General features: G+C 31.9%; 1 protein-coding gene and 1 non-coding gene across 2 annotated transcripts in view; both read right to left on the bottom strand.

Moving 5' to 3' along the window:
* Nucleotides 1–24,402, bottom strand: part of Chd1 (chromodomain-helicase-DNA-binding protein 1) — a 46,640-nt gene extending 22,238 nt beyond the window's left edge. The window contains exons 1-5 of the mRNA XM_072546675.1: nucleotides 23,944–24,402; nucleotides 21,786–21,871; nucleotides 3,799–3,994; nucleotides 3,120–3,603; nucleotides 1,834–2,163 (exon numbers count right to left, since the gene is read on the bottom strand). Coding sequence (XP_072402776.1) covers nucleotides 1,834–2,163; nucleotides 3,120–3,603; nucleotides 3,799–3,994; nucleotides 21,786–21,871 — 1,096 coding nt within the window. The 5' untranslated portion in view covers nucleotides 23,944–24,402. The remainder of the gene's footprint in view (nucleotides 1–1,833; nucleotides 2,164–3,119; nucleotides 3,604–3,798; nucleotides 3,995–21,785; nucleotides 21,872–23,943) is intronic.
* A 549-nt stretch (nucleotides 24,403–24,951) lies between these two features.
* On the bottom strand, nucleotides 24,952–25,025 carry TRNAN-GUU (transfer RNA asparagine (anticodon GUU)). The gene has a single exon. It is a non-coding gene; the product is annotated as a tRNA-Asn (tRNA).
* Between the last annotated feature and the right edge of the window lie 1,435 nt (nucleotides 25,026–26,460).

The following is a 26,460-nucleotide window of genomic DNA, read 5'->3' as shown; positions in this document are numbered from 1 at the left end:
AGGTAGTCTTTCTTAAATTCTAAATTAACCATGATGTTTGGAAAATTAAAACAAACTCATGTAACATATGACTATACATAAATTTGAAATCGAATGCTTGAAGAATTTAATGTGTGCCATTCAATGTGGCAATAGCGCGCATTTGACAAACGAGCGTTCCCAAGCACTGCCTCCCTCAGGCGCAGGCCAGCTAACCGCAGCTAATCAATTGTGACTCAGTGTTTGAGATACCTCAGCCTAGCCTGCACGTATTTTTGCATTATAAAAGAGTATGTGTTGTCAAATTTTAATATGATTATATCAAATATGTGTTTATTTGTATACGTAAAGATAATGTCGAACATCCTAAGTGTGTAATTTGCTATGAAGTATTAATAATATAATATTATAATAATAATATAATAGGCATACTAGTAAAGAAAATGCAAGCACATCCATCTTACTAAACAACCTAATCTATATTTCTTTTATTAATAATTTTTGTATTTGATAAAAACTGATATTATTGTATCTTATGGCAGCATAAATAAATGTTTAGTTTTCTATGTAATACTTATTTATTTTTGTTTTGTTCCTAGGCCCATACAATTTATTGTTAAGGGGTGGGGGGCGCGAAAAACTTTCATTTCAACAAAAGTGGTAGTGGTACAAAAAAAGTTTGGGAACCCCTGATTTAGAGTCAAAAATATTACTAAAATGTGTATATCTATATGTTCAAGGGCAATTACCTAGAGAGCACTCTAGACCAGGGAAGTAACGATATTTTTAAGACACTCTTTGATAAGGTATGTAACAACTGCTTTTCAATAAAAATTTCAAGAAGTTTCACTTAATAAACGGGAATAGTTCGATGATGTGCCCCATCATAACTTGCAGACCACTATATGGACGAACACCCTAGACATGCCTGAGTCTCTCTTGACTAGATCCTCTCTAAACTCTCACTTTTCTTGTATCAGGATAGACCTAGCTTCATCTGTGGATAACACAGAAGTCCATTCTTGTAACTCGCAGTGCACATGTTGTTGTGCCCACCTTAATCAGTATGGCGTGCAAACCAGCTTCATGCAATCTATTCCTCAAAGTTTGGTCACATACAGTATGTTGTGGGTATTTCTAAGATCCACAGAGTTCACGTTCACTTATATGCACATTTTGACCGATCCTACTCCATATCGATCCTGTTGCCTGTTGACGACCGTATGTCGTTCAGCGAAATTGCCAAATTCTTCATATCGACGTCATAATCGAGAAATCACGCTCCGAGACACGTGAGTGCACAACATCAACTTCTGAAAGACCAGCCTCAATCATATTCACAGCACTTGCCGTTTGAGCATGTGTTAAACTAATATCAACGCTCCATGGCTATTGTTGCGTTTAATAATCATGTTTTAATAAAATTTTAACAGAATATCTTTAAAATTTGAAGCACTTTTTTTACAATTGAATCAATTAATCATACGAATTTGTGGCGCTGTCACTTTTGCCTTAATAAAACAGTGCAATTGACAGATTCATTTTCATGGCATCCTTGATTTGTAGAGAACTAGTTTTCAAATCGAACGGTATACATTAACAAAAAAGTTTTTATTGAAAAAAGTGGAATAATAGTGATAATAGTGAAGTTACTTATGACATTTTTGAAAGTATTTACGTGGCATAAAAAAAATTCGGGACTTTTTGTTGGCTTAGTTAAATAAAATTAAGATTAAACAAAAGCCAGTTTGTAAATAGCCCCAAAAGTATCTGAAAGAACGGCAAAAATAGGATAGAACGAAACTATACTTTAAAAACATTGTTCTATATTTATAATTTTATTAATCGACTTACCTATTATCCTCTCCACCTCGTTGTAACTCTTCAAAAGATCCTGAGATAATTCCATTTGACATTCATAATATTCCACATCCTCAGGAGTAGAATATTTAAGCCACTGTTGAATCTCAACTTCTTTTTTGATATAATTTTCCAATTTTTTCATACCCTTTACTTTCTGTTCTCGTAAGCTTTTATCTGATTCCCATGTATTGTGAATATGAGCCCAATCTTTCCATTTGATTAGATACTGATCTTCTGTACTTTGTAAATCCTTTTCGTCAACTCCCTCATTTGGGTCACCATTTTCTTCTACGTAGTAAACCGTAGTAATATTTCCGGTAACTAAAAAATCATGTTACTTAAAATTAAGATGTAAATATTGCTTACTGTCATAAAATAAGAAAACTATGATATCTGATATTATTTCTATTTAGCTCCAAGTATTGTTCTATCAGTTTTATGTTTTGTGTTCGATGTTGCTTTTGTATCAAGATCTTTAACAGATAATGAAACTCAGTTTAGCAAAATTGAAAAGGACTTAAATAAATTGCATAATTACATCATATTAAAATTGATTCTGATCATAGTGCATTAGAGGCTTTAATAGAAAAGGGAGTGTCCGAAATCCATTCACCACGATTACAAAGAATAAAAACTTTTAAAGTATCATATTGAGGTAAGATAAAACCCAGAAACAAATGCATATTGCTGATTTAATTTCTAGAAAATTTCCGAATATTACAAGTGAAGATGATACGTTTATTACAGAAATACTTCATTTAATTAACTTTACAGATGATAAAAAACAGGTTTTCATTGAGGAGACAATAAAGGATATTGTCATACAAATCTTGACAAACTCTTGCTTCATGGGTTGGCCTATAGACAGTTAAGTTCCAGAATCACTTAAAAGATATTATTTAATTAGACATGACATACATATATTTGATAGTTTGGTATTTTATAATGACACAGTAATTGTACCGAAAGCATTACGCAATGAGAAGCTAAAGAAAAATTACTAAAACTCAAAATCGTAAAAAGACCTCAAATGCTGATTTAAAAATTTTATTAAGAAATGTACGACTTATACATCGAGCTGAAGTGAATTTCAGAATAACGACAATTTTAATAAGAGACGGATCATCCTGGTTGATACTGTCTACTAGAAGAAAAAGAAAATTGAAATATGGTGCGAAAGAACAGCGTAAAAGCATGTTTAAAATACTCAAGAAATGAATGTCAGTGAATATATGGCATAAATGGTAGAATTTAAAAGTTCTTAAATAAAAGATTACCTCCAATTTTTCCTCTTCTCGTTGACAAAATTTTTTCTATTGTTTCACATTTTTCTTCCGGAACAGGATCAACCGGTTCACTATTTTCAACTTCTAACAAATCCTCGGAATCAGTTTTTTCATCTTCACTTTCTTCTTTATAACTAACGGTAGTAGCCTTCCTTCTGGACACAGCTCTCCTACTATCCTCGTCGCTTTCATCGCTAGTTTCATCTTCTGAACTATATTGGCTTCTTTTCTTGGATTTTTTCTTGTTTATCACAGTCGTTCGCGCTCTGGAACCTACACGTTTACTAGGCGGGGGGCGCTCTTTTTGTTCTGGTTCAGACTCTGACGAACTTGCGTCATTATATTTCCAATCTTCACTTTTACTACTTCCTTTATCACTTGAAGCCCTATCACTGTCTTTACTCTGAAGTCTTTCCGGCTCTCTTCGCGACCTAACTGATCGCCTGATGCTAGAGGGATCCGAACTCCTATCAGACTGAAATAAAAAGCACTATAATGTTTTGTCATATATCTTAAAGTGTAATAACAATGATGTTTTGTGAAAATACTGCTAACATATGACTACATAACAGTTTGAAAATTCTTGCTCAGTATGGCTGATAAAATGGATTACTTGGTTTGGTACAAAGGATCTGCAAACAAGTACTGAATTCAAAATTGAACAACTTACACTTAAATCTTTGGTAGTATCGAATTTACTCGAACTATCTGGACTAGCAGGAGTTATAGAGTTTGAATCTTGGCTACACCCATTACTTTCTTCAAGTACTTCTTCTCCGTCAATTTTACTACTTGTATTAGCCGATCCATTTTCCACAGTTTCTTCTCCTGTATCAGAACCGTCTGAAGAAGAACTCCCAGAAGCGCTAAAAAGAAGAAATTTACAATTACAATTCCTAAAATGAAAATAAAAACAAAACAAACCGAGTTTTTATCTTTCTCGGACAGATTCTAAGAATAAAAACGACCTGACGATTTTATAAGTTTTCCTTAAAATTATCAGATGGAGGTGCAATTTGTGATTAGGTCAGTTGTACACACACAAACAAATAATTTATTATTTACTTTCAAGGCATTCCAAAACACTATTTGTAAAGGTCCAATGTATATGACTGCGACTTTTCAATATGATCCCAAATAGGTTTTGTGAGATGAGCAACAACAACTCTTTCAAAAAAGAAATATAGGAGTTAATTTTATGTATTGAACCTTATTGTATGGATGAAATTAAAATGTCTTGTAGGGAGTATGCGTAACTCCATATATCTTACATCCATATGACGTTTTTCCATTTCATAATTTTGTTAAAATATTCTATTTTAACTTGTATTTACAGTTCGCTACTTTTGTAATTCTATTTTCATTATAATTCGCATTGTAAAATTGAAATCTTCCAAATTTAATTTATAATTTGAATGTACTATTTTTTCATCTATCGAAAATTCGTCTGATTAGTTTCCTCATTAGCTCTTTCGACCAGACATCAGTTTTTTTTGAGATTTCTCACCGTAACAGTGAATAATAGATCGTTACTTTATAATGAATACGAAAAATTGAATATTAGATTCATCCAATCTGTTTGATTCGCCATAATACATTTTGAAACACCGTCAGTAGTAATTATTTGGGAAACTATCGATAAATTCTCAAGAGCTTCGTAAACGCTAAATTTAGTAACGTATTCGTTATTCCGACTCATGAATTTTCCTATTTATTTTCGACAGTATATCAAAAATTATGTTGAGCAGTATAACACAGTCATTCATATGCGCGTGGCAAATTAAATTTTGATACGCCGTCACCAAAATGAGATCAAAGTGCCGCCGTTCGAGTGGACTTACTAATTTCAGCTGTATACCGTGGCTCTAGGTTTGCGCCGTTGTGGCAAGGATATAGAAATTTCAAATAGGAGATTTGGCCACTGTTGATATACTTCAAAATACTCCTGTAGATGGCGACTGCATAAACTTATTTGGCTGCTCGTAAAAAGTTTTTTCGAACAATTTTGAGTTTGTCGCCAGTTATTAAATCACACAAAAAACTTTTAGGATAAAAAATGAGCAAATTGCCTCTAAATTTAAACAACCCTATCAGATATTCCTAAATTCCTCTCATTGTTATTTATTTCCTTTTTCTGCTGCCATTGTTTAAATCTTCCAAATAACTCATATTGCAAAATTGGTATAAATTAGGTATACTTTAACCTTACAAACACGCTATACCGACTGTCAAAAACCACGTACTTATTACACCAAAATAAAATATCTTTCCCATCGAGTTAAAATCGAACTCGATGATCTTTCCTAATGTATGTGGCACCATCTACGTAATAGAATAATACACTAAATATCCAAAATTTTTACAGTTGGTCTGCTTTTGAATTTTTGCTCCTCAATTATAGATAAATAAAATAAACATTTTTTTCAAGAAGGGTATGCTTTCATAGCCGTTATTTGTGCTGCACAGCTGATGTCTCATGCAAATAAACACACAATAAAGGATTACTGGTTAAAAGATGAAATGAAATAATTTTTTACTAAATATATGACCAGAGATCGATTTATTTTAATTATTTTTAAACATACGAAACATTGTTTTTGAGAATCTTAGAATAAAACTTTTAACACTTTTTTATCAGTTTCAAAAATCAATGAGTCTTTATCATAGTTCAATTCATTTCAAGAAATATTCCTCCAAAAACTCACCCATTTAAGAGGCAAAACAGAACGTTGGCGAGGAAGGAGACCAATATTCATCCCCAAATATAAAGTTAATAATGTCAAATATACAAAATCTTAATAAGACCCACACTCACATATGATCTGAAACCTGGACACTTACTAAAAGTGAAGAAAGGCAATTAGCTACATTGGCCTAACTGGGCCTCTTGACTACAACCTCACGAATCTTTGGGAGTTATTTTATATATATATATATACATACATACACTGCGCGTCATGAAAAAGAGGCCACCTAGAATTATGTAAGAATTTTTCAATAACTTTACCGTCTTTTAGGCACCGACAGGTCAATTTAGGGTAATAAGTTTGCAGAATATATCAGTTTTACGACTTCGGATAATGCACTAATAATGATTGACTTCAATATGAAACAGAATTCAGGATGTCATGTAAGCTGATTAAAAATTTGAAAAAATACCCAGAACCTCCCTCGTCTGCACATTGTTATCACGTGAAGGCTGAATGGGATATTATAGACTGCAAAAAAACCTGATCAATTTAATTGTTAAATCACGACACAGTTAAATTATAAATCAAATTAGATATAATGTATGGATGATGACTGCTGACCATATGGTACCTAGATAAAGATCTAAAGTACTTATCATACCATGAGGCTGTTTTATAAGATTTAAACTGCCTACTGTGTAGTAGCAGAGAACCTGAAACACTCAACCATAACCTGCATGACATGAGTCACTATATTGCAGACAACAAACACATTTTGACTACCAAGAGACTTCTTCCCAAAAAAAACCTGTTGCATAATCTCCAGATATCTCAAAGGAAACTCCACGCCAAATAACTAGCCCGCTATTACTAAATGGTCAGATTGAAGGCAAAAAACAAGAGAGACTATTGCGAGAGTTCTTGACGGGGAGAAAAACGTCCTGGCGAAACTGTTCTCTATTGAAGAACTGCAAACAGACACTCGAAAGAAAAAAACCTTATGGGGTAGGATTATTTAAAGAGAAACATTTGTTCACTGGTTACTCTGTGTTCTTCCTTGACATAGATAGAGGAGCTGTTTATTAAAATCAAATTGTGTTCGCTATGGATTATGTTAATAATTAGCTGGATTAGATTATGTTATGTTAGTAATAGTGAAGTTTTGCATACTTCGGTTTTGCGTACATGTTTTTGATTGTCACTTAGTGTAGGTAGACAAATAGGCAAGTAATTAGCACTCTAATATAGCTATACACAATTAGATATAATTATATGAATAGATATAATTAAGATATTTATTTTAGTTTTAAACTACTTAGGTTCGTATCGTCGCTTTTTGGCAACCGTTTGAATGGCATGAGAATATGTTACTTACCAGACTTACCCATTTTACAGTTTTATTAAAGCTGGGGATATAACTGACCATTGTGATAAACTTCAAATTGTGGGACATTTGAAAATATTGATCAGGTCGATAGAGAAATTATTTGTTCATTTTTATACGAATCTTATCGAGACAAAGTTCTAACATTCGAAAGGCTTTTTAATTTCCAGTGAATATGTCAATATTGTGAGAGATAACTATTATAGATCGACTGCTAGTGTTAGTACAGGTGTGGGAGACATAAATTTCATGTGAAAGTGGGATTACATCAGGGCCCTTAGGCCAGAGAAATTAGCAAGTAAATAGCATTTTTCGTGACACTCTTTGATACAGGTATCTAACAACTGCTTTCGATAAATTTTGTGATAATAATATGTAATAAATAAAATATGCAAAACATTAAATGTCATTTTTTCCTTATAAACAATGTAACATCGCTATTTGTTTTTAAATAATTAAGGTGAAGACGGGTAAATTATATCAAAAAGTGACAGAATTTTACTGAATAAGCATAGAAAATCCTTTAAAATGACAGTTTGTATAGTTATTTTTGTTAATTTGTTGCTTAGTTATTGCAAAAATAGTTTCAGAAGTATATTTCTTGAAAATTATTAATTACTAAAAATCTAAAAATGCACAAAAAGCTTTCGCGTGATAATAGGGACAATATCACATGTATTCAGCTATAAAAATTTCAATAAGTTTCACCTAGTTACTGCAAAATTGAAATTGTTTATCCCGGAAAGCTTTTATCTACAACGTTATTATGCGTAAACTATTGAGTAGGTCTAGGTGAATTCTGATCATCAAATTGAAGAGAAAAGCGTATTTTATCAATTTATATCATTGAACGATTAGAAAATTAAATATTGTAAAATAGGTTTACAAAAGTACTGTGATTTTAAGCTTATAAGCATTTAAAATAACTCGCAAAGACGCATTAACATGTAGGAAGTTAATTTTTTTATTCGAAATGTTGGCATTTTTAAGCGAATTAAAAAAAAAATACAATGTTCTATGACCGTTAGAACCCGAGTACCTTTTTTTCATTCTCGATTTTACTATTTCAAAAACTTGAAATTTATAAAAGTCGCAATATCTCCAGTTCTAATCAATGAAAATTGATGTTTTTTTTAATGTGGGGTACCTTATTGCATAGATTATAAAAATTTGAATTTGAACTTTAGTCTTTTAAATTATGCTTTTTAAATCTCTTAATGTTTATAAACAAAGCCCGTGAATTTCTGAAAAAAAGGCTAAAGGTAAAGAGTGTTTTATTTTGTGCGTTTCTAATTTTTAATGATTGCGATTTGGATTAGATTATACGATCTTGTTGTATGATGTGCATGGTTTAAGTCGTTTAGATAATACCGACAGTTGACTGATACCGACAAAATGAATAACAGTGACCTTTTAAGTATAATTCTCTTAGAGTAAGAAGAAGAATGGTTACAACTGGAATTATTAGAAAAGGAACGATGTGAGAAAAACGATATATTTATTTTCGAACTGAACATGTTATTTTTGCAGACATTCTCTTTGCTGGTAAAACTTTAATAGTTTTCATGTTCGTAATCAAAAATCGAGAGATATTTCTGAACTTCTTCCACCAATATCTCATCTTAATTTGCTTGAATTTCGCCATTTTTACTAGACGACTGCGATTTGAATGATTCACCTAGCAGTCGAGTCGCAACTGCTGCGGCTCGATTGCACCAGTCTGCGACTGAACGGGTTAACCAAAATGTATATGTGTAAATTGTATAACACCAGAGCCGCGACTGTAGTCGCGGTCGCTATTGCGACTCAATCGCAGCCGCCAGCCGACTGCGATTCATTCAAATCAACGAAACCTTAACTCTAGTTCTAAGAGTCGTAGGACATTGTAAATTTTTTTAGAATTGGTGTAAAAATGCCATTTCATATAAAAATAAATTAACTTCCTACATATTGATGCATCTGAGTTATTTTAAATGATTTACAATATTTATCATAAACTTTTTAATCATTAAATTATTTAATTTGATAATATAAGCATTTATATGTATATTATTAAGTGAAACTTCTTGAAATTTTTATAGCTGAATATTTGTAATAGTGTCCCTATTCTTAAGCGAAATCAAAGTTTTTTGTGCATTTTTTTCAGGAGCGGACTAAGGCCTAGGCGCATACCTAGGGCCCGCAATTTTTGGGGCCCGAAAATTAGATTTTTATTTTTGTTTAACAGAAAAACGTAATACTTATAATTATTGCTGAAACATGTATAAATTATACCGACTCCTTGATCGATAAAGTCGACAAGGTTGGACGAGCGTTCCCGTGCTTATCATGATTGGAAAAATCTACATAAAAAATTGACATAGTATGAAAACTCCAGTGACCACATTAACTCCATCACTAACTTGTCAGCGTTATGATAATGCGTAAAATATGTTCATTCTTAAATTTAATTGGAAACACTGCTGTCGAAATTTTCATGGAAAATGAAAATGGACATTTTTCCTCAAACAAAGATGAAAAACCATTAAAAAAGTCCCAAGCTGCCAGATCACATAAAAAACTTAATACATTTGAGTATGTACTGTTACTGACTATATGGGATAAGATTTTAGTCTATTCAAACAAGACTTCAACAAAAAGACGAATACCTAAATTCAGCAGTTTTAAGTACCTAGGATCGGTGTTACAGAGAAATGAGGGAATAGATGGAGTTGCATGCAGTAGAATTAGGGTTCGATGGGTGAAGTGGAAGGAAGCAAGTGGTATGCTGTGTGATAGAAAAATTCCAATGAAGCTGAAGGGAAAATTATATGAAAGCCATAAGACCAGCTATGATATACGGAACTGAATGTTGGGCAGTTAAAAAGAAAGAGGAACAAAGAATGCATGTAGAGGAAAGTATAGGGGTGGCTAATATTGTTGCCAAGATGTTCAACGTAAAAACGTTATTCACCCAATACGAAGAATTGCTGATCTACGGGTTCCTGTAGAGGAAGGACAAAAAACACCTGGGGGAGACGCTTAGGCAGGACATGTCGATAAAGGCTATTAATATTGATATGACCCAAGATAGACACTTATGGAGAAATGTGATTAGAGAAGTCGAGCCCGCATAGAGATAGAGGCAAAGAGAATGATGATGACCTTAATACAGCAGTTTTAATATATGATTCATTGAGTAAGATTCATTTAAAAGAAGCAGAAAAAGTTAAAGATACTGCATATACTAATGATAAAAAACGAAAGAAAATACGAAAACCATTTCATGATGAAATTCCAGAACATAAAATAATATTCAGTGGCAAACATTTTAAAGCTAATATTTTTGTTGTTGTGGGCTATTCTTTACTGATCGCATAAATATCTGAAGGATACTAAAAACATTAAGAATAAATTCAAAACAATTGTTCATGATAATGATGTTAGAGATTCTTTAAGTTTAAGTGGTGTTAAAGAATTAACATGATATGGCATTCTCAGTAATGGCTCAGAATAAAAAAAAACTTAAAATCACATTAGGTTAACAAAAATTAAATCGTTTATCACTACTTTATATAGAAAGAGTTATTAAATAACTCTATTAATTGTGGCAAAGTAATTGACGAGTTTGCAAAATTAAAAATGAGAAAAAAGGCAATATAACTAATGAATCTGGGTATTTGTTTACGTATGATTGTTTGTTTTAATAAATCATGTTTATTTAATTTTTGTACATCTATATTATTTTTTTCCTTTTTTTGGATTCCGATAAATTAAATGGAACTACATACTATATGCTTTGAAACTAAACTACCAAACGCAAAGTACGTGTCGTGACTGACGACAATGTTGCCTAGGGCCCGCTTTAGTCTTAGTCCGCCACTGATTTTTTTGTACATATTGCTATCACCAAATTCATCAAAAGCAGTTTTTAGATACCTGTACCAAAGAGTGTCTTGGGAAAATCGTTACTTCCCTGATCTATCGATGCTTAGTCTTTATTTATTAAGTGTTGGATCACGATACAGACGAAAATGGATTAAGAAGTGTGAAACTTGGAATAAAAAGAAACATTAGCAAAACTTTAGGAAGTTGTAAAATAAACCCAAAAGAGAGTATAAAGAGCAGAGAATAACCGTTTATCTTTTGTGGAATACCAAAAGAAGAACGAGCACAGAAGGGAGAAGCGATACTGATAAAAATGATTAAAGGACTCAGATAAAGCGTGTTTATTATATCAAAACTAACAAAAAACGAACAAAGTGGAGAAATAAAAATTTTTCAAATAGTTTTCAAAAAGTTAAATACAAGTTAAATTCAAGTTCATCCGTTACATTAAATAAAGGTGTATTATGTTGCGTTATCAAAATTGTAAATTGTAGGTGTAAAATTGTTTTCAGTTCGCCAAGTAAAATTGCCTGTAAGCATCTCGTCATCTCGCTAGTGTCACTATTATTATCAGCATCACTACTGTCAATTTCACTCAAGAGTTCTTCTTTATCATCGTCTGAATTTAAAAAGCGCGAATGAAACAACCTCATCAAAAATGTGTATGTTATAAAAATAAATCATTTTGTTTATTTATTAACCCATTATCCGATTAGTAACCATTAGACAGAATATAATCAAATGTAAAATATCTTACCATGATAAGCAAACAAGTACTAACATAAACAATGCTGATTGAGTGTAAAGTCATTAAAAGCTTATTGATGTCACCGATACTTATGAGTTAAACAATTTGTGAAAAAAATAAGAAAAATTCAATTTTTTCTCTTTTTCCATCAATAAAAGAAGAGTCAATAATCATCGTTTTTTCAAGAATCTTTTCAGTTATTTAAAATCCAGAAAATTTACGCAGAAAATCTTTTTAATAGAAAAAAAACATTACACAAAATTTCAGCAGAATCGATCAAGTAGTTTTCGCAAAACCATTTTGCTATTTAAATGCTAAATGTTTGCTAAAAATTTTGCTAAATGTTTGAAAAAAAGTTATTAACTTTCAAAATTATGCAGAGCCATCAAAAAGTTAAATACTTGATTTTTTTTTAATACATATATAAAAGGGCCAAATAAAATTCGAATCATTGAAATCCGTTGAATGGATTTTGGAGAAAAAATCGTAATGTTTTTTGATTAAAAAACATTACGATTGGTCAATTTGTTCCGAAGTTATGATCGCTAAAAGTTAACCGGCATTTACAACAATAGTACTAAGGTTCGAGGTCTGTTTTTTAAACAAATAACTTTGTTGTGCCAAGTAGATATAAATTTTCCCTTTTTTTTGTACAACCTGGTTAAAATGTTTTAAAAATTTAAAAATACAGAAAAATTGATGAGAGGTAGTGATGGGGATAGTAATCCCGTATAGGGATAAAGGCAAAGACCGACCATCTCATTTGAGAATGGGTCACCGCAGCAAAAGGATTTTCTCTAGAGTAGTAGTAATTATGTCAGTTTAAACATCTATTGTTATTAAATGTCGCCTCGTCTTCAAATTGATGATGTGTACTATTAAGACTTTCCCTTGAAACAAAAGTCTCAAAGACAAGACATAATTATACATGAAAAACAAGAAAACCAATCGATTCCATTACTGGTCTACTGGTCAAGAAGTCCGACTGGTCCCAAATAAGGCTCTTCACTACATCACGAGGAACATATTTATGTACTAAGTTTCAAGACTATTTTTTTTACACATAATACGAGAAGAAAACGACATATTGACCCTTAACTAACTAGATTTCTTCTATACACCAAGAGGTACCTACGAACCAAGTTTCAAGACCGTAGGACTTTGCTTAAAGAAAAAAACATATACACAATAACGATATTATTCCTGGAACGATAATTCTTCTAGAACTCTGCTAAACAGAGTGGCACATTGCATTCTGGATTGTGTGTCACCACGTAAATGACAATTACTTTGTCGTCCCTGCAGTTTGCCTGTTGGTGTAGTAAATAACAAGCAAATCATCTTCCCATAAAATTTGTGCCGGTCGATCAGAAATTTAGGAACTTCGCCCTCCTTGTCCGCACTCCTGTTAGTACTCCACAGCCACTAATCAATTATTCAGTAATATTTCGAACATGGTCTTTCAGTGTTTCAGTACAAATATATTGTTACCAGTTGGTACTAAATATAAGTTGTACTAATTTATTAAGTTAAATCCATCAAATGAAAAAACAATTATTTTATACCATTCATTGGCATGGTTTGAGTGTAATCTATTGTCTATCTATAAACATTGTCTAGTTTTATTACCGTTTCTCCTTGATTATTCTGTACAAATCTTAATATTGCTATAAATAGAATTATAAACATCACGTTTGCTTTTGCACCGCATCGCTAAAATATTTTTGCTAATTTTCAAATGCTGTATAAAATTGAAAGGGTTTTAAAAGTATTTTTTTATTTTAGAAAAAAATATAGAATAAAAATAATCGACAATTTGGTCATAAAGTCATCAAAAATTTTATTTAAAAAAATCAGAAAATTTTAGTTTTGTACCAGTTTATATGATAAATAAAGATAATCAACAATAAAAATATCAAAAATTCTTTAGTTAATAACCAATTAACTTTTAGTATGTTGTTTTTATTTATTACAGAGCGGCGCAATCATTAAGATTTTCATGTATTATCACGACCATAACTTTGAAAGCACCCCTTATATGATAAAAAAATCTTTAGAACGAATCTACGATGAACAACAAATAAAATTCAAATATAAAAATAAGTATTTCATTAGTAAAAACAAAGTTAATTCGTTCCATCTCAATAGGACACCCTATATACTTGGCATAACACTTTTTATTTATCTCTCCTGATCATGGAGATTTTGAATTTTGTCATAGAAGTTGACCATCCTGTATAAGGTGTTTCTCTGCTATTCGGAAACTTTCTATACAAAACTGTCCTAAGCAAATTTTATTAAATGCTGAAAATGTTTTTTTAATAAAATGATGGGCAATAGTAAATTAAATTTTAAAACAGCTCCATTTTTCTCTTGGTTTTCCTCTGGAGTTATGGACAATTTTGTGCAAAACCATGACAGAGGACTTTTGTAGCCATCGAGGAGAATATTTTTATGGACAAAAACAAGTATTTTTGTTTAAATTTAATTTGACAGTATTTTTAAGAATCTGATAATTTTATGACATTAAAGTCAGTCACAAAAAAATATAAAAAACAAAAAACATTACTTCTACTAATTAACTATCATAACCGATATTTTCGGTTGACATAATACCTTGAAAAATTGGCACTTGAAGTAACTACTAAGTAATAATTAATATTAAGAATACGATGCCTCACAAAAAATCAGTGTTAACATTGTACTTCAGGAAAGAGCTTTAAATTAACTTATTTCTCAAAAACCTGTATAGATATTAGGAAAATAATAAAATCTTCCTTTTAGACAAAAATCTGAATCTGGTAACTTCTGCAATAATTTATTCAAAACTAAGATCAGAAATCTGTCGTGGAGCTAAGCGGACAAGGCAACCACAATTTTTTTTTAGTCTATTACTGCGTCTGCTGGTGAATCCCGCGTCACAGCCGTTAGTGAACATGAGCAGATAAAAAAACTGTTTCTTTAACCTGATATGTTTAAACAATTTTGTTTTATTAAGTATTCGTGTAAAAATACCAGCCCAGTCCCCTGTGGGACAAAATTATTTAAACATATTAGATTAAAGAATCAGCTGGGGCTACATATAATAGATATAGATAATCAATTATTTTAAACAAATTGTCGATATTAAAGTCTTAAAATAGTAAAAAATCTTACCAGGGGACTGTTTTCACTAACGGCTGAGACCCGGGGTTCTTCAGTAGACGCACTGGTAGCACTAAACAAAATAGCTTAGTTCCACAACAGAACAAACTTCATACTGATTGAAATTGACTAAACATTTTTATAATAATATATTTTATGTCTCGCGCTTGTAAGTAGGCTCACAGAAAAGATGGTAAAAATACACAATCCTAAAAAGAACCTTCGGTATGCCATTTTATAGATGGCATGCCGAGAATTGGTAGAAAGGTATATATAACCCGTTAAAGTGACGGTACTCGTAAAATACAACCTGTCCGAGCTCCGTTTTTTTTTTAACGGAACTTCAAATTGCAGCGCGCTGAAAAAATTTGCAATATCTCTTGTTTCTATGGCACGCAGAAGCTTGATTTTTTAAATAGCGGTAGCTAGATAAAATTATAAGAACAGTGGAAAACTCGGAAAATCCTAGAAAAATCAATTATTTAAATTTTTCCATAAAAAAGTTTAATTTTACTATTATTTCGTAAAAAATATTTAAATTTCATTGATTAATGTATTTTATTTATATAAATATATAATAACAATTATTAATTCTTCTAGTAAAGTAATAAAAGATTCCAAAGAAGCCATTTTATAGTTGCTTCTATTATGACAGAAAATATTAATTTCACGTTCAGAACGTTTGTAAATATCCGCTCCGAAGATCCCTTTTCGGGTGAAATACGTATAAGCGGATATACAGACGCACTATACGTGAAATCAAATCTTAACTGTCTTTCCTTTTATTCCGATATACTCTTTATGAGTCTTCTTCTTAAAGTGTCGTCTCCCTACGGAGGTTGGCAATCATAATGGCTATTTTTATTTTTGAGCTTGCTGCTCTAAACAAATCAATCGATCTGCATTGATACCAATCACGTATAGTTTATTCGTTTAGCAAATTCCCATCTGTCAACCTAAGCACGTGTTGATATTCGCCGTCTCATTCGTCAAGAGGCTATTAAATATAATTTATTGCCTTAAGCCAGACAGATTCTCATGTTACAGATCCAAACTTGCTAGCATGTTTAAATTCAAATTGTATCGTGTTGATTTTTAAGTTAATATATTGTGTTATATTTATGTTATAGTTATTGTTAAGTTATTTACTGGTCGTGTTATTTTTTAGAGTTTAGTTTAATTGTGATATAATGATTAAATTTCAAGAAATTCTTACACTAATAGGTTCAAAAGTAAATATGTTTAAAAATCATATGATACACATCAGTACGACCCTGTTTGGCTTTCACGTGCTTCTATTGACAATTGGGAATTTGTAAAATGAATACGGTTTAGATTCCTCAACCATGAGTTCTGCTTTCGGCCAACAGATCTTCTTCCTTGAATCTTTCCCTGTATGACGAGTCTCAAAATTTCATATTTTGGTCCCCTCATCACGTGGCCTAGGTATTCCAGTTTTCTGGTTTGTATAGTGGTGATTAGTTGTTTCTTTACCAACCCTCTCCAGTACTTCTTTATTTGTAACTCTATCAGTCCATAATATTTTTAATACTCTGCGGTATAACCAGAGTTCGAAAGCTTCGATTCTTTATAAATTGCATTTTTTTTTAATGTCGCAAGTCTCAGCTCCATATAATATTGAAAATATATAACAGCGAATGGTACGTAGTCTGATCTCCAAATTTAGATTTTTGCACGTTAGGAGTGGCTTCATTCTTATAAATGCTGATCTGGCAATCTCTATTCGCCTGTTTATTTCTGCATTATGATCATTGGTTTCATTGATCAAAGTTACCAAGTACTGATATTTTTCTACTTGTTCTATCATGTTATCACGGTATCTTTATGAGTACAAGAAACCAATTCGCTAAGGATTTTTGCTTAGTTGAGGAGATATGTTGTGGAATGCAATTTTAGATTCCCCATGTCACTAATAACATCTTTATCAACGTCTGGTTTGCCTTGCAATTCTTAGAAGGCACAGATTAAAGCAGAAATCTGAATTTGGTTTCGAAAATCAGTTTACGGACTAATAAAAGATTCGTTTCAAAATTTATTTTAAAATCATTTATTCAGAGAGTGAAACATAAAGTTCTTTCATATTTTAATTGAAATAGGTATTATATTTAACAAAAACTTTTTTATAAATTTTGATAAAATGTTCTAATTTTTGTATAATATATCTTAAAATTGAGGCCTCAGAATATATTGCGATCTATCAAATACCTAGCTAATTATCTGCTAAATACCTAGAGTCACTTTTTGGACAAGTACAGTTGTTAAAAAATATTTACTGTCACATATTGCATAACTTTCAAACTATTTCGTCGATCTAGCTGAGATTTAGCACTCATAACTCATTAACTGCCATAATTTCAAGTAGTTATATTACATGTCATTCAAAAATCAAAGTTATTAACATTTATAAATTAGTGCAAGAATGAGAGTTTTTTGCAATTATCTCATGTTACAATTTGTTTAAAGAAAATTTGAACAACTTTTCTCCTTATTGAACCTTATTTTGGGGTATCTCAGGAAAGTGCTTATCCAAAAAAATCTCTTGGGAATATTTTTCCGAACGAATCCAAGCTTTTCGCCTTTTCTAATTTTAATTTAGAAACTCGCACATTAAAGAACTTTTTAAGATCTACAACTTTTATTTAAACCATTTTTCTCTAAAATGTATAAAAAAACGTTTTATAGGCAATTTTTTTTTCAATTTTTATGATTGTTTAAAAAGCAAAGCAAAATCGGCTGTACGTCTTCAAGGATTTGTCATCAGCTATTCCTCATATACCTTTTAGAACCTGTAAAAGATTTGTGTCTGAAATCGATGATTTTTTTCAGAGGTCGACAGGGGTATTAACCGATGTACGTCGACTACGTGGTTATCATTTACCGCGAATGATAGTGTGGTTTACGAGCTGAGACGCACAGAAAATCCGTGTTTAGTGTTTTGTTTGTGTGCTAATACACTCGCGATCATAAAATCCGGATCACCTTGAAAATCACCGATATTTCATTTTGACGAGCTTTATCGTAAATAATAATAACACAAATACAAACTAATGCATGTTTCTGAGAATTGTTGCGGTTTCCTTTGTAACAAAAAATTCCAATAGTGCCGATTTCGCGGTAAAGTGCACACTTCCCAAAATGTACGCTACCTGTAACTCCGCTTGTTTTAAATGTCTCGTTTGTGCTTCGACTTTCTGTTCAAATGCAATGGACAAACGTTTATTATTGCCATTATTAGTGTTTATTTTTTGACAAAAATGCCTTTGACTGTTGTTAAAACGGCACAAATGGTTGCACTTGTGGAAGACGGTCACACTCAACGGCAAGTCGCAAGAACTGTTGGCGTAAGCCTTTCTACGGTTCAACGAGTGCTTCAACGCTTTCAGGAGGCAAGTTTGCTAACCAGGCGAACTGGCTCTGGACGAAGAAGAACGACCACGGCACTAGATGACCGTTTCCTTGTGTTTCAGGCTTTACGAAACCGGACCTCAACTGCGGTTATGCATCAAAATCGTCTAGAGGAAGTACGAAATCGCAATTTTAGTGTTGCAACAGTCAGAAGAAGACTTCGTTCTTCTTGACTATCTTCTCGGGTAATGGATAGAGGACCGCCACTTCTCCGGGTGCCTCGAGTTGCACGACTAGCTTGTGCTCGACAATACGCGCATTGGGGAATTAACGATTGTAGCAAAGTGTTATTCTCAGATGAATCCCGTTTCTTCCTAACTGGATCCGATGGACGTTTAAGAGTTTGGAGGAGAACCGGTGAACGATTTTCACAAGCTTGCATTGCTCCAAGAATGCCATTTGGTGGAGGCTCGGTCATGGCTTGGGGAGGTATATCTTCCGACTTCACACAGAATTACCGTTCATCGAAAATAGGTCCCTAACTGCATGAAGGTACATTACGGAGATTCCGGAAGAACATGTTATGCCCAACATGGCAGGGCTTGGAGAAAACGCCGTTTTTATGCAGGACAACGTGCGACCGCACGTTTCCAGGATCAGTATGTAATACTTGGACGAAGTTGGAATTACGAGGGTACCCTGGCCAACTAGGTCTCCGGACCTGAATCCCATCGAACATCTCTGGGACGATTTGAAAAAAGTCTTCCAACCCATACACCTCCTCCTAACAACGCACAGGAGCTTAAAGATCTGTTAGTGAGAGAGTGGAATAACATATCACAACATCTAATCCGGAGAAAAATTGAGAGCATGCCTCGTCGTCTGCAAGAGGTTATTAGAGCAAGGGGAGGCAATACACGATATTGGTCATTGAAATTTCACTGATTTTTTACCACGTTCTGTATTTTCCATTTTTTTCGTATGTCTGTTTTATTAACAATTTGATTTGTTTTCTGTTTTTTTCAATAAAAACAATAAAAAACCATTTTTTTTTCTTTCAAAACAAACATTGATGACAAATAAATACATTGGCCAAAAAAAAGGTTATTACTGCACCAGAGGCAAAAATATTTAAGAAACTTGAAATTTTCAAGATGACCCGGATTTTATGATCGCGAGTGTATATATAATCATTACAGACCTGCATGGTTAGATATACTTCTCCATTCCCCCTATTCAACCTTTATTTTACCATTATCAAATTCGTCTAGATTTTCTTTCACAGCTAACTACCTCTTGTCTCTCGATTGTTTTTGGTACTATAAATTTTTGCTAATCTTTCACGTGACCTAACCACCTAATTCTTTGTACTTTTATTTGTGTTGCCATTGTAGTGTCTCACAGAGTTCCATTAATTTTGTTGTTGGAATTTTTAACCACGTTATCATTTTTTTCTTTCACACCATACATTTGCCGTATAATTTATTCTCTTTTAAATAAGAAAAGCGGTGCTGCTATTCAGCGGCAAAGTCATGAAAACGTTATTACCAGAAGGCAAGAAAGATGGTTTTCTAAACAGTAATGTCTCAAATTTCAACGTCAAATTACGGTACCAAATATTTGTTCCGGACGTCATTACGGTGCAACTTTTTTGCCCAAACGTATTCTTTTGAAAATATATAAAAAGAAATTGTCGGAAAAATTTTCAGCATTTGTCACTATTGCAATGAGATACTACAGCCGCGAACTTCACTCGATAATGTGTATATTATATTATTACTCTTATCTTCAAAGAAAAGAATGATTATATTTATCTATATCGTCCATTGTACACCAACTAACCGCTAGCTTGGGAGCTATAAGATAAAATGCCTAATCCCCTTTAAGAAGTAGGTCTTTATTAACTTTGATAGCGGCACCTCTTTTTTTATTGATAACTGTTGACGAGTTGACTGACTGCCTGGCAAATGCCAGACTAATAGAAGCAGTATATTAGTACCTGTTTACAAAAATAAAGATGTTCCAACAATGCACAACCTATAAGACCATAAAATTACCTAGCCAAAGTAGACCACTTTCACAAAACGGAAATTAATCTCAAAAGTGGAGAACACCTCTTGAAGAAAAAGCTTTAAGACTTAGAAGGACAAAAACATAGTATCTGGAACGTTCAGTAAAGTTCTTTTTGAGCACTGAATCGAAGAGGAACTAATCTAACTTAAAAATGGCAAGTGAGTCGTTGTCGAAACATCAAAATAATGGTTCAAACACCAAAAGTTAACCATACCCATAAACCATATATCCATCAACATATATCAAAAATAAAATAAATCAGAAAAATATTATCTTAGCAAAAGATAGAATGAAAAGCTGTCAAGTGTACAAAACTTATGAAAATGATTTAGATAAAATATTTTTACGTATACCATTTTCGACCAAAGGTAAAGTTCACTGTACTAACATTTAATAATGCACCTGAATGAAACAATGGAATTTGATTATAGACATTTTTCTGAAATGATTTTGTTTACTACTACGATTTGTTTACTATTTATTATTGTTTACTATTTGTTTTTGTTTACTACTAAGGTGAATACTGAATCATTCATTGACTATTGGAGATGAAATAGCTTTGCACTACAGATGAGATGAAGAACCCGTTTTGATGGCTTTCCAAATTCAATCTTTTTGTTATTGCCACTTTTCCAGAATGAATTTTGCTTAGTTTATCAAATATCTGCTAATATGGACACAGATAGTGAATGACATAATCATTACATTACACTTTGTTTAAAATCCAGCTGAAGATGAAGTTGTTCAGGACTTTTAAAAAGGAAAATAATTCTTATACTATCATTCGTGATTGCACATTATGACACAAAAATTTACAAATATACACCTCTGGGATTCCCACAGCCTGTTTTGCTCAATAAAAGTTGTTATCCAATGGCACTGTGCAACAGGGTAAAACCACATGTACACCATACTGCTAAGAAATATTTTGAGAGAATTACCATCAAGAATTTGTTCCCCTAGATTATTCTCGCAACACATCACTACTATATATGTAATGATTTATTTTTAGCCGTCTCTCCGTAACTTTTAGAAAATATATAATGGATACAAAAACAAAATGAAACAAGGGATATTAAAATATCTTTTACAACTCACTAATACTAAAATTTGATATTCTCTGCTCTAAGACAATATAATAATAATCATAATATTGTTTACATGCCTGAAATCAGATTTATTTTGCTTTATTTAAACAATACCTACATTTTTACTGTATTAAATATCATCATTATCATGATGGTGGCCCTTAAAGGGCATCGACCTCAAGCTACACTATTTATATATTGATATAAATTTTGGATGATGATATTGATGTAACCTTGTGTACAAATTCATTTATGTTTATAATAAGAAACAATAGTCTTTAAATTTATATCACTTACCTTCCAGAGTTGTTACTTGAATCACTTTTGCTCTCATTTTCTGAACCTGAACCAGAAGCAGAATTTTCTGAGTCTGAGCCTTCCATCTATAATAATTATAAGTGTTGGATGTACATATTTTTATAAGGTAACAAATGAGGGAAAATAAGTATGAGAATTACTTTAATACAAAAATATCAAATACAAAAAATTCCTTAGTACTATAATTTAATCCTCAGAAAAAAAACAAACTACACAAAAATCCTAAATTCTTCACAAATGACAAACAACTTTTGATGACAAACACTCAAAAAATGTACTTATTTTAAGTGTAACAACTAACAAAAAGCCATGTTTAGACCATTTTAGACATTCTTTTAATTTTACTAATTAAAATGACAACACAGGGGACATCATATTTAATATCATAAACATACAAGTGAAGCATTATGAATAAGAACAATAACACCTAACTTCTTCCTTTATCTTTAAACTTAAATTCAAAATAGATCCCCATCCTGAACACAAAACAGTTTACCTTTAAAAACAAAACAAATCCAGGCAAAAATATACCACTTTTATTAAACTTTATAAACCCTACTCCAATGTCAAACAACTTTTGATGATAATTACTCAAAAAATGTATTTAATTTCAACTATAACAACCCACCAAAAACATTTTTCAACCATATTGACATTCATTTCAATTTTACAAATTAAAATGACATCTCGGGAGCATCATATTTAATCTGAATATAAAAGCAAAGCCTTCCTTTACCCATAATAATAAATTAAAAATAGGTACCCATAGAGAACAGAAAATAGTGCTCCTAAAACAAAACAAATCCACACAAAAATATACCTCTTTTATTAAATTTTATTATTCCTACCTGAAAAATAGCAAATTTCAACTACATAACGAATCACAAAAGATATGTTGGACCATTTTTCACATTTTTTCAATAATACTAATTAACTATCACAGGGGGGCATCACATTAAGTACTCTAACATGCATGTAATAAACCATTATCAACAGTAAAAATGCATATCGAATGCCTGCCTTGACCATTTACATTACACGCTGAGTTAACAACATATAAATATGCCCCTTACACAACCCCCCATAATTTAAGAATAAAATAAATGTGATGATTATGTAAAGGTTCATCCAGCAAACATTCTAAAAATAAAAGTGGTGATGCCAGTAATGTACATTTTTTCTTGATTTCCATAAATAGGGTGGGGGGCCATAATGAATTATCTAAATAAAAAATCCACAAATAAATCCACACAGTACTCGAAGAAAACTAGCACTTCTTAGTTATCTTGACCTCTAATTACATAATATATATATACTATGAGTTAAAAGAAAAATATGTTGTAGATGCCCATTTAAACAACCCCCCCAACAAGAATTAAAAGCAAAAATCAATCTGGATATTATGAAAAGGTTAAGCTTAGGTTAAAAGGCTTGAAAATACCAAGATAAAGTACACAAAATGATTTCTTAATGTAGATTTTTTGCTATTTATTGAATTAAAAGGATGAGGGGGTTACAACAAATTGTTACAACATAAAGTAAACTCTCATTTACAAACAAGATTAGCACCTACCCCACTCATATTTTACTTCATTACATAATACCTACAGCAGATACTACGGGTTAACAAGGAACTATATATCAAATGACCCCCTAAACAACCCCCTAAACCTAAAATATGAGCAAAAATAATCCTGGTGGTCTAGAGAAGGTTTCCTCTGTAACAAGACCTAGAATCAAACATAAAGTGTACATATATGATACCCTCGTGTATGTAAACATGTATAACATCAATAAAGGTAGTTGCATCAAAAGATAGAGTTAACTTTAGACCAAAATTACTCAAAAGGGTCCACTTTAAAAATTCAAATTTTTGGGATGAGGGGATGAACAAAGGATCAAATAATGAAAATCTATCGAGAAAAGCTTGGAACACAGTGTCCTAATATCCCAAACAATCAAAAAAACTTAGTAAACAAAGATATTCAAAGAAATTAAAAAGAATATGTTACATGTAATAGGAACCACGCCCTTGAGTTCACATTGAGATCTTGCTTAAAGGACAACCCCAGACATAAGAAGATATTAATCTACACATAAAGAAGTAAATAATTTAATATTTAATATGTTAACTTACCTCTTGTATTTTGTTGCTGAATTTTTAGGATTTTTAGACTTTTATGCTAAAAAATTACTTTTAAAACAATTGAATAAATAGTATACACATCCCTTAATGTAACCATAACGTTAAAACAACTAAATATTTAACCGAAGTTCCTTAAAACCACTTTTAAATTTAATACTCAAACGATTCAATTGCACCGTAAGCCGCCATTTTGTAGTCACTAAGAAAAGAAATTTAATAGTATAGTTTACCGTAAAAATATGTGTATCTATTTAGTTACAAATTAATTTAAAAATCATTGAACTTAGGTTAGAATACCTTAAATCACCAATGTATAGGGTTAAGTTTATTATTTGACGGATCACAAATCAACGCAAATGTAATTCGTAGCCATGTTTTAATTTTTTGGTGAAACGACACAACGTAGTGGAATGCGCAACGTTAGCAAAGTAGAGGGGGAACAATATGGTGACGTTATTCCATGGCCGTAGAGATAAGAGTGCTTACGGAACAAATTTCCGTAATATGAGAAATACTACACAGAGGGAGACCTAGACAGTCACCGACGAATCAGAAAAAGGTATAACATGACATCCGTTTCCGTCAAAATCTGTACAAAATTCAAAATATATTTTATAATTAATAATAAATTAATATGTTACACCAGTATCACTTTGAAAACTAAACAATTATAAAAAGTAAAGATTTGAGTGTTGTTTTTCTATAAAAATTTAACTAATTCTATAATTTAAATGTTTTATAGTTTTATTCCATATCTACTGCTACCTACATCATAAAATACGAAATGGACTGACCCATGATGAAAGCTTTACAGTGAAGTGTAGGCAGGGTTACTGTAAAGGTATTTACTGTTGTTAGGGGAACAGAAAAGGCTATATATAATTATAGGACCTCATTAAATAACTGCATGCTGGTATTATAATGCATAATCAATGATTTATTCTATATTCCTTAGTAACTGACTGTATTGTAGAATCTTATTGACACATTCTAAAATCTTGACTCTGGTGAGGTTCGAACTCACAGTCTCTGCATTAACAACACAGCGCTTTAACCAATTAAGCCACAGAGCCGTAAAGATTTGGTATCGAAGATGCTACAATCATTCGTGTAATTTAAAAAGTACTTTCATTATGCAAAACATAACAGCATATAGCTAAAAAGGCAAAATAACATCAACTTAAACAATATCAGAATTTGAAATCTTCCGAAGATGACTTTTCACAAAATGGAGGAGCAGTATTTACAGTAAACAATAATTAAAAAAATATTGATTTGTCATAAAAATTTTCGAGCAATGATTGAAACAAAAAGACTGCATCAACTATATAAAAATTGAACTTGCTGACAAGGCATCAACAAGAAGAAATTTTCGGTATTATCAAGATTTTGAAATTTTATTGGAGTAGCCTTGGTGAGTTTCACAAAGAACGAAGATCGACAACATCTAAAACAGCAGCATGATTTCGATTGAAAAAAAGTGAAAGATAATGTATCGATGATATAAAAACCACATTTGCTAAGGCATCAACAAAAAGAGCTTTTCGGTATATCAAGATTTTGAAATTTGGTTGGAGTATAGCGTTAGTGATGTTTCACGAAGAACGAAGATCGACAACATCTAAAACAGCAGCATGATTTCGATTGAAAAAAAAGTGAAAGAGAATGTATCGTTGATATAAAAACCGCATTTGCTAAGGCATCAACAAAAAGAGCTTTTCGGTACTATCAAGATTTTGAAACTTGGTAGAAGTAGGCTTAGTGATGTTTCATGAAGACCGAAGACTGACATCAAAAGCAGCAGCATGATTTCCATTAAAAAAAGTGAAAGATAATCTTTCGGTACTATTAAGATTTTGAAACTTGGTAGAAGTAGGCTTAGTGATGTTTCATGAAGACCGAAGACTGACATCAAAAGCAGCAGCATGATTTCCATTAAAAAAAGTGAAAGATAATCTTTCGGTACTATTAAGATTTTAAAACTTGGTAGAAGTAGGCTTAGTGATGTTTCATGACGACCGAAGACTGATAACAACAAAAACAGCAGCATGAATTCCATTGAAAAAGGGTGACAGAGAATTTATGGATGATATAAAAACCGCAGCTGCTAAGGCATCAACAAAAAGAGCTTTTCGGTATATCAAGATTTTAAAATTTGGTTGGAGTATAGCCTTAGTGATGTTTCACGAAGATCGACAACATTTAAAACAGCAGCATGATTTCGATTGAAAAAAAAGTGAAGAGAATGTATCGATGATATAAAAACCGCATTTGCTAAGGCATCAACAAAAAGAGCTTTTCGGTACTATCAAGATTTTGAAACTTGGTAAAAGTAGGCTTAGTGATGTTTCATGAAGACCGAAGGCTGACATCAAAAACAGCAGCATGATTTCCATTAAAAAAAGTGGAAGATAATCTATTGATGATATAAAAACGTCGCCATTATTAGTAGAAGCAAGACACGACTAATGGAAACGTTCAAGGAAATTGATCCTGAAGCACAAAAAA

This window comes from Diabrotica undecimpunctata, chromosome 10, assembly GCF_040954645.1.
Source record: "Diabrotica undecimpunctata isolate CICGRU chromosome 10, icDiaUnde3, whole genome shotgun sequence".
NCBI classification, from domain to species: Eukaryota; Metazoa; Arthropoda; class Insecta; order Coleoptera; family Chrysomelidae; genus Diabrotica; species Diabrotica undecimpunctata.
Note: the sequence above shows the minus strand (reverse complement) of the source record. Positions and strands in the feature narration are given on the sequence as shown.